Here is a 10,000-nt window from a genome sequence, read left to right as displayed (position 1 = left end):
AAGGTGCTGCAAGACCTGGAGCAGAAGTTACAGTGGCAGGATGAGAGGACACGCTTCCAGAGACAGGTGAATGAGCTCCAGAGCCAGTTGGAGGGAGAGAGGCAGCGAGGGAGAGGCATAGAAAGACAGAAGGACAGACTGGAGTGCAGACTTTTTGAGATGATGGAGAAGAGCAGCCACAGTGTAAGTTCACCACATGACTTTCAATTAGTAATTTCAAGAAGTTTTTTTCTTTTGTAATTTCTACCATGTATATATTTGGCGCAGTACACATTAAACCCTCCAGAACACTCCAGAAACCTGGTGCTGTATTAAACAACACAGATCAACATCACACAACATAGGTACATAACAGAACACAAAGTTTAGGACTAAAGTAAGTGTCCTCAAGTCAAGTCAAGTTTATTTGTATAGCGCTTTTCACAACAGACATTGTCTCAAAGCAGCTTTACAGAAAACAACAGTGAAGGTGAAGGTGTGTGTTTGTCCCTGATGAGCAGTCGTGGCGACAGTGGCAAGGAAAAACTCCCTTAGATGATATGAGAAAGAAACCTTGAGAGGAACCAGACTCAAAACCAGAACCTCATTCTCATTTGGGTGACATCAAGAGTTTGATCATAAATCTTTCAACAATACAGAACACTGGAGAGTGAGAACTAACATGAGTACTGGAGTGTGTGATTATGAGAGATGTTCTTTCTACAGTCTTTGGTATAAAAGTAGGAGCTACTGAGCTCAACATTTGTGATCATCACAGATCCATAACCAGCTTCTCCATGCCAGAGACTTTAAACACTCCAGGAGGTCCAATGTCAAAACTCCACACATGTAGTGGGATACAAATGGCACTGGCACGTCTCTAGATGGTTCAGGATGTTTGTGGGAATCTAATTCTTTAAAGTCCATAATCTTCATGAGGGATGGGAAGAGAAAGAGAAGCAGTGGAGAGGAATTAGCGTAGCTGCTGTTCATGATATTAACAGCACAAGTTGATAATGTGATGTGATCAGATGTTCTGGAGCACAAGGTTATGATGTGATGTGTGTGATGTGTAGAACTCGCTAAAAACATACGTCTTTAATCTACACTTAAACTGGGAGAGTGTATCTGAGCCCCGAACACTGTCAGGAAGACTATTCCAGAGTTTAGGAGCTAAATGTGAAAATGCTCTACCACCTTTAGTGGACTTTGCTATTCTAGGAACTACTAGAAGTCCAGAGTTTTGAGATCTCAGGGAGCGTGACGGATTGTAGCGTGTTAGAAGACTGGATAGATACATGGAGATAAACCATTTAGTGCTTTATAAGTGAGTAGCAGTACAGTGAGGAAAATAAGTATTTGAACACCCTGCTATTTCGCATATTCTCCCACTTAGAAATCATGGAGGGTCTGAAATTGTCATCGTAGGTGCATGTCCACTGTGAGAGACATAATCTAAAAAAAAAAAATCCAGAAATCACAATGTATGATTTTTTAACTATTTATTTGTATGATACAGCTGCAAATAAGTATTTGAACACCTGAGAAAGTCAATGTTAATATTTGGTACAGGAGCCTTTGTTTGCAATTACAGAGGTCAAACGTTTCCTGTAGTTTTTCACCAGGTTTGCACACACTGCAGGAGGGATTTTGGCCCACTCCTCCACTCAGATCTTCTCTAGATCAGTCAGGTTTCTGGCCTGTCGCTGAGAAACACGGAGTTTGAGCTCCCTCCAAAGATTCTCTATTGGGTTTAGGTCTGGAGACTGGCTAGGCCATGCCAGAACCTTGATATGCTTCTTACAGAGCCACTCCTTGGTTATCCTGGCTGTGTGCTTCGGGTCATTGTCATGTTGGAAGACCCAGCCTCGACCCATCTTCAATGCTCTAACTGAGGGAAAGAGGTTGTTCCCCAAAATCTCGCAATACATGGCCCCAGTCATCCTCTCCTTAATACAGTGCAGTCGCCCTGTCCCATGTGCAGAAAAACACCCCCAAAGCATGATGCTACCACCCCCATGCTTCACAGTAGGGATGGTGTTCTTGAGATGGTACTCATAATTCTTCTTCCTCCAAACACGTTTAGTGGAATTATGACCCAAAAGTTCTATTTTGGTCTCATCTGACCACATGACTTTCTCCCATGACTCCTCTGGATCATCCAAATGGTCATTGGCAAACTTAAGACGTGCCTGGACATGTGCTGGTTTAAGCAGGGGAACTTTCCGTGCCATGCATGATTTCAAACCATGACGTCTTAGTGTATTACCAACAGTAACCTTGGAAACGGTGGTCCCAGCTCTTTTCAGGTCATTGACCAGCTCCTCCCGTGTAGTTCTGGGCTGATTTCTCACCTTTCTTAGGATCATTGAGACCTCACGAGGTGAGATCTTGCATGGAGCCCCAGTCCGAGGGAGATTGACAGTCATGTTTAGCTTCTTCCATTTTCTAATGATTGCTCCAACGGTGGACCTTTTTTCACCAAGCTGCTTGTCAATTTCCCCGTATCCCTTTCCAGCCTTGTGGAGGTGTACAATTTTGTCTCTAGTGTCTTTGGACAGCTCCTTGGTCTTGGCCATGTTAGTAGTTGGATTCTTATTGATTGTATGGGGTGGACAGGAGTCTTTATGCAGCTAACGACCTCAAACAGGTGCATGTAATTTAGGATAATAAATGTAGTGGAGGTGGACATTTTAAAGGCAGACTAACAGGTCTTTGAGGGTCAGAATTCTAGCTGATAGACAGGTGTTCAAATACTTATTTGCAGCTGTATCATACAAATAAATAGTTTAAAAATCATACATTGTGATTTCTGGATTTTTTTTTTTAGATTATGTCTCTCACAGTGGACATGCACCTACGATGACAATTTCAGACCCCTCCATGATTTCTAAGTGGGAGAACTTGCAAAATAGCAGGGTGTTCAAATACTTATTTTCCTCACTGTAGTTTGTAGTGGATTCGAAACTTAACAGGAAGCCAGTGTAGGGACGATAAGATTGGGGTTATATGATCGTATTTTCTTGACCTAGTAAGAACTCTTGCTGCTGCATTCTGAACTAACTGAAGCTTGTTTATTAATGATGCAGGACATCCACCTAGTAATGCATTACAATAGTCTATTCTGGAGGTCATGAACGCATGGACGAGCTTCTCTGCATCAGATATAGACAACATATTTCTTAACTTAGAAATATTTCTAAGGTTATAGAAGCTGTTTTTTTAACTTGGTTGATGTGATTTTTAAAAGACAAGTTGCTCTAAAATAACTCCCAGGTCTTTTACTGTTGAACTAGTGGTTACAGAACATCCATCTAAATGCAGGTTGAGATGCTGGAGCTTCTGTATACTAGTTTTTGGGCCGCTGAGCAAAATCTCAGTCTTATCAGAATTTTAAAGTAGAAAGTTATGGGTCATCCAATCTCTTATTTCTTTAACACACTCAGTTATCCGGGTTAATTGAGCTGTATCGCCTGGTTTAGATGAGATATATAGCTGGGTATCATCAGCGTAACATTGGAAGCTAATTCCATGCCTTCTAATAATATTTCCTAATGGAAGCATGTATATTGTGAAATGCAGGGGTCCTAGAACTCAACCTTGTGGCACGCCATAATTTACTAGCATTAGCCTGGATAGCTCTTCATTTAAATCTACAAAATGGTAACGATCAGACAGGTAGGATTTAAACCAGCTTAATGCCTGTCCCTGAATACCGATGTAATTCTGTAAGCGATCGAGGAGAAGATCATGATCTATAGTGTCGACCGCAGCACTAAGATCTAGTAAAACTAATAGGGAGATGTAGCCTTGGTCTGAAGCTAAAAACAGGTCATTAGTGATTTTAACTAGAGCAGTTTCTGTGCTATGATGGAGCCTGAAACCTGACTGAAACTCTTCAAAGATATTGTTCTCTTGTAAGTAGGAACAGAACTGGGCAGCGACAATCTTTTCTAAAATCTTAGACATAAATGGGAGATTTGAAATTGGTCTGTAATTCGATAGCGTGCTTGGATTCAGATTAGGTTTTTTAATGAGGGGCTTAATAACTGCTAACTTGAGGGATTTAGGGACATGACCTAACGATAGTGAGGAGTTAATAATATTGAGAAGAGGCTCACCAGCTGTATATAACACTTCCTTCAGTAGTTTAGTGGGAATTGGATCTAACTGACATGTTGTTGATTTAGCTTTTATAATAGCATCATACAGCTCTTCCTGTCCTATACATGTAAAACAGTGTAGTTGTGGGGTTGTAAGTACGATTGTGTCGGGAGATGCTGTCAGAGGTTGAACTGCCACAATTGTTTTTCTAATGTTATCTATTTTTTCAGTGAAGAAATTCATAAAGTCTTCACTACTAAACTGTGATGGAACACAATTTTCAGATCCCTGATTTGTTGTTAATTTAGCGACTGTACTGAAAAGGAACCTGGGGTTGTTTTTGTTATTTTCTATGAGTTTGCTCAGGTGTTTAGCTCTAGCAGCTTTTAGCGCCTGTCTGTAGCTAAGCATACTGTCTTTATACGCAATTCTAAATACCTCCAATTTAGTTTTCCTCCATTTTCTCTCCAGATTACGTGTTGTTCTCTTTAGGGCATGCGTATGACTATTATACCAAGGTGCAGGTGCTTGTTCTCGAACCTTTTTTAACCGGATGGGGGCAACAGTGTCTAAAGTGCTAGTGAGGATAAGGTCTATGTTGTTCGCCATCTCATCAAGATGATCAGCATTTATGGGTTTAATGTGAAACTGAGATAAATCAGGCAGGTTATTTATGAATCTGTCCTTAGTGGTTGGAATAATAGTCCTACCAGGTCGATACCGTGGTGAAACACGGTTAATCTGCTCTACCGGTAGTGTGTACAGTAGGAGATAATGGTCTGTGATGTCATCACTCTGAGGTAAAATATCTCTATCAGTGACGTCTGCTCCGTGGGATATTATTAAGTCTAGTGTGTGGTTAAAACGGTGAGTTGGTCCGGTGACGTTTTGTTTAACTCCAAAAGAGTTTAATAAATCGACAAATGATAATCCTAGGGCATCGTTTGCATCATCTACATGAATATTAAAATCTCCTACAAGCAGCACTTTATCAAAGCTGATCAAGAGACCAGTCTGACGGGGCTCATGCTTATAAACATATCCTGACGGTGTCGACTCGTTAAGACCCATATAATCCAAATCCTCAGAGTTCCTGTTCTTACTCCGGAATTTCATGGAACCCTGTGGCATTGATGAGAAACATCTTCAGCTGCACAGAGTCGCCTTTAATTGAAGAGAACATCAACCAGAGGCAGACCAGGATGAAGTGGAAAGATCTACGGAGGGGAGAGGGGCAGCAACAATGGTCAGTGGAACCTCAGGAGCATGTTTAACTCGACAGAGAGAGAGAGAGTGAGAGAGAGAGAGAGAGAAGAGGGTGACAGGAAGAGAAGGATATGGATTATTAAGTCTCGTGATTGTTGTATGAAAGTTAGTCACTGTGCAGTTTGGACTCTGGTAAGATTCTCTCTGGCAGCAGAACTAAAGGGGAGAAGCAGAAGGAAACACAGACATGAGGATCTCTGGGATAAGAGACGACCCACCACACCACCATCAACAAACCTGAGTGAACGTGTGAGAGTGAGGAGACGACAGCATCCAAATATCCCAGTTCACCAAACACTCCATATCCATGATCCCTCCAGATCTGCTCCTTTACCTCACAAACACCTACTGACTAAAGACTCCACTAAATAAATATGTGTTCAGCCTCGACTTGAACACTGAGACTGTGTCTGAGTCCCGAACACTGATTGGAAGGTTGTTCCATAACTGTGGGGTTTATAAGAGAAACATCTGCCCCCTGCTGGAGTCTTCATTATTTGAGGTACCAACAAATAGCCTGCACCTTTTGATCTAAGTAGGTGTGGAGGATCATCCTGGTACAGAAGTTCACTCAGATACTGCGGCGTGAGAGCGTTAAGTGCTTTATACGTCAGTAGTAGTATTTTATAATCAGTGTGAGATGTAACTGGGAGCAGTGTAGATGATTAAAACAGGGCTGATGTGATCATATTTTCTAGATCTAGTGAGGACTCTTGCTGCTGCATTCTGAACTAACTGAAGCTTATTTCTGCACGTACTCCAACACCCAGACAGTAAAGCGTTACAGTAGTCTAATCTAGAAGGTCTTTAACTGCTGTACACACTGAAACAGAAACACCATCCAGAGATGCTACGTAATCGGAAAGTTTACTTCTAGCTGCATGTGGTCCTAGTAAAAGTACTTCTGTCTTATCTGAGTTGAGCAGAAGTTATCAAGCATCCACTGTCTAATGTCCTTTACACACTCCTTGAACATTGTTAAGCTGATCTCTCTCAATAATTCCTTCACTGTGTCAATTGAATACCAGCACATGACTGTGTGTGTATATACATATATATATCTTAAACTTATTTCTATACTTTATAGTTACACTTTATACTTTTAATAGACATCAACATTTAGTTTTATTTATTTTTGTATTTTACTTTTTATGTTTTTTTTCATTTTTAAAGGTTGGACAGTCCTAAAAACATTTCACTACATTTTGTACTCTGTATAAAATGTAAATTTAATGTGAGCAGGAGCGAACAGGAGACCAGATGTTGGAGCAGAACTCGGTCCGAAGTGTTCCTCTGGACTCCACTAGTACAGCCGTCCTAAACACTGCAGGAGAAACAGAACTTATAGACACCAACAGTGCTGTTGCAAGGCTTCAGCAAATTGCTAACAAAATCAACAGGTACAGTGTGAAAGTTCTATACCTGTACTCCGGTCTAGTGGTTTTGGTGCACTTTGTATCAATGTATACAGATATCCTAAAGATGTGTGGAGTGAGTAAAAAATAATCCTATTTCTCCTCTGCTTTAGACTTACTGTGGAGGGTTTTGACAGAGAGAACATCAGCTGGTTACAGATAAACATTCAGGATGTTGTGTCATTCCTGCAAAAGTTTTCCACAGCACCTCCTGCTGGCCCAGAGGTAAGACACACATTTCTGTTGGAGGTTCTAGGTGTGGAGATGTAACATTGCAAATAATAGAACAGGAAACACAAAAAAATTGGTGTAATGAGAATACAGGGGATGCAGATTGGGTAATAATACAGGGGATGCAGATTGGGTAATAATACAGGGGATGCAGATTGGGTAATAATACAGGGGATGCAGATTGGGCAGTAATACAGGGAATGCAGATTGGGCAGTAATACAGGGGATGCAGATTGGGCAGTAATACAGGGAATGCAGATTGGGCAGTAATACAGGGGATGCAGATTGGGTAATAATAATACAGGGGATGCAGATTGGGTAATAATAATACAGGGGATTCAGACTGGGTAATAATACAGGGAATGCAGATTGGGCAGTAATACAGGGAATGCAGATTGGGCAGTAATACAGGGAATGCAGATTGGGTAATAATACAGGGAATGCAGATTGGGCAGTAATACAGGGAATGCAGATTGGGCAGTAATACAGGGAATGCAGATTGGGCAGTAATACAGGGAATGCAGATTGGGTAATAATACAGGGAATGCAGATTGGGCAGTAATACAGGGAATGCAGATTGGGCAGTAATACAGGGAATGCAGATTGGGTAATAATAATACAGGGGATGCAGATTGGGCAGTAATACAGGGGATGCAGATTGGGCAGTAATACAGGGGATGCAGATTGGGTAATAATACAGGGAATGCAGATTGGGCAGTAATACAGGGAATGCAGATTGGGCAGTAATACAGGGAATGCAGATTGGGTAATAATACAGGGGATGCAGATTGGGCAGTAATACAGGGAATGCAGATTGGGCAGTAATACAGGGAATGCAGATTGGGTAATAATAATACAGGGGATGCAGATTGGGCAGTAATACAGGGGATGCAGATTGGGCAGTAATACAGGGGATGCAGATTGGGCAGTAATACAGGGGATGCAGTTCGGTAATAAAATAGAGGAATATCATTAAATTCACAACACAGACATCGATCAGGTAAATTACACGCAAAAATTACACAAAAGGGCTGTAGATCCCATAATCATACTTCAGCACATAAACTGGTAAAGTGCTAAACTATGCGAGATGCTAGCTAATTGTGAATATTCATGATTTTTTCAGTGCAAAAGGTGAAAAACACATTCTATTCTGCTGTGTGTGTATGTGTCTGTGTGTTTGGGGGTGTTAGTGCACCACCCTGCTGACCGGAGGTTTCTCCAGTGTGTTAACAAAGCGACTGCTGCGTCAGAACGCAGAACTCACAGGTTTTGTCAGTCGTCTAACAGAAGAGAAGAACGAGCTTAGAAATCAGATTCTCAGACTGGAGGAGGAAATGCGGAGGCAGCGCCACCTTCAGGCCCTCAGCGTTAGTGCAACACATTTATTACACATAAGTCTGTAAAAACTTAAATAAACATCAATTAAATAATTAATTTCATGATTGAAATCTATCCCTGTCTCCCTCTCTTCCCCAATTTCTCTCTCCCTTTTTGTCCCCCTCTCCCTCTCTGTCTCCCCCCCCCTCTCGCTCCCTCTCTGCCCCCATATCTTTCTCCCTCTCTCTCTCTCCCTCTCTGCCCCCATGTCTCTCTCCCTCTCTCTCTTCCTCTCTGCCCCCTATGTCTCTCTCCCTCTCTCTCTCTCCCTCTCTCTCTCTCCCTCTCTCTCTCTCCCTCTCTGCCCCCATGTCTCTCTCCCTGTCTCTCTTCCTCTCTGCCCCCCATATCTTTCTCCCTCTCTCTCTCTCCCTCTCTGCCCCCATGTCTCTCTCCCTCTCTCTCTTCCTCTCTGCCCCCTATGTCTCTCTCCCTCTCTCTCTCTCCCTCTCTCTCTCTCCCTCTCTGCCCCCATGTCTCTCTCCCTGTCTCTCTTCCTCTCTGCCCCCCATGTCTCTCTCCCTCTCTCTCTTCCTCTCTGCCCCCATGTCTCTCTCCCTCTCTCTCTCTCCCTCTCTCTCTCTCCCACTCTCTCTCTCCCTCTCTGCCCCCATGTCTCTCTCCCTGTCTCTCTTCCTCTCTGCCCTCCATATCTTTCTCCCTCTCTCTCTCTCCCTCTCTGCCCCCATGTCTCTCTCCCTCTCTCTCTTCCTCTCTGCCCCCTATGTCTCTCTCCCTCTCTCTCTCTCCTTCTCTCTCTCCCTCTCTGCCCCCATGTCTCTCTCCCTGTCTCTCTTCCTCTCTGCCCCCCATATCTCTCTCCCTCTCTCTCTTCCTCTCTGCCCCCCATATCTCTCTCCCTCTCTCTCTCTTCCTCTCTCTCTCTCCCTCTCTGCCCCCATATCTCTCTCCCTCTCTCTCTTCCTCTCTGCCCCCCATATCTCTCTCCCTCTCTCTCTCTTCATCTCTCTCTCTCCCTCTCTGCCCCCCCCTCTCTCTCTCCCTCTCTGCCCCCATATCTCTCTCCCTCTCTGCCCCCCCTCCCTCTCTCTCCCTCTCTGCCCCCCCTCTCTCTCTTCCTCTCTGCCCCCCATATCTCTCTCTCTCTCTCTCTCTCTCTCTCTCTCTCTCTTAAATAAACATCAATTAAATAATTAATTTCATGATTGAAATCTATCTCTGTCTCTCTCCCTCTCTCTCTCCCTCTCTGCCCCCCCTCCCTCTCTCTCCCTCTCTGCCCCCCCCTCCCTCTCTCTCCCTCTCTGCCCCCCCTCTCTCTCTCCCTCTCTGCCCCCTCTCTCTCTCCTCTCTGCCCCCCATATCTCTCTCTCTCTCTCTCTCTCTCCTTAAATAAACATCAATTAAATAATTAATTTCATGATTGAAATCTATCTCTGTCTCTCTCCCTCTCTCTCTTCCTCTCTGCCCCCTATGTCTCTCTCCCTCTCTCTCTCTCCCTCTCTCTCTCTCCCTCTCTCTCTCTCCCTCTCTGCCCCCATGTCTCTCTCCCTCTCTCTCTTCCTCTCTGCCCCCCATGTCCTCTCTCCCTCTCTCTCTCTCCCTCTCTGCCCCCATGTCTCTCTCCCTCTCTCTCTTCCTCTCTGCCCCCTATGTCTCTCTCCCTC

At 43.6% G+C, this 10,000-nt stretch overlaps 1 protein-coding gene across 1 annotated transcript in view; it reads left to right on the top strand.

Annotated features, from left to right (window-relative positions):
- akap9 (A kinase (PRKA) anchor protein 9) overlaps positions 1–10,000 on the top strand; it is a 195,868-nt gene that overhangs the window by 166,091 nt on the left and 19,777 nt on the right. The window contains exons 47-50 of the mRNA XM_083547457.1: positions 1–183; positions 6,592–6,749; positions 6,878–6,989; positions 8,189–8,393. The exon at positions 1–183 is cut by the window's left edge and continues 87 nt beyond it. Of these exons, the coding sequence (XP_083403583.1) occupies positions 1–183; positions 6,592–6,749; positions 6,878–6,989; positions 8,189–8,393 (658 nt within the window). The remainder of the gene's footprint in view (positions 184–6,591; positions 6,750–6,877; positions 6,990–8,188; positions 8,394–10,000) is intronic.

The sequence above is a fragment of the Silurus aristotelis genome (genome assembly GCF_946808225.1).
Source record: "Silurus aristotelis genome assembly, chromosome: 7".
NCBI classification, from domain to species: domain Eukaryota; kingdom Metazoa; phylum Chordata; class Actinopteri; order Siluriformes; family Siluridae; genus Silurus; species Silurus aristotelis.
Note: the sequence above shows the minus strand (reverse complement) of the source record. Positions and strands in the feature narration are given on the sequence as shown.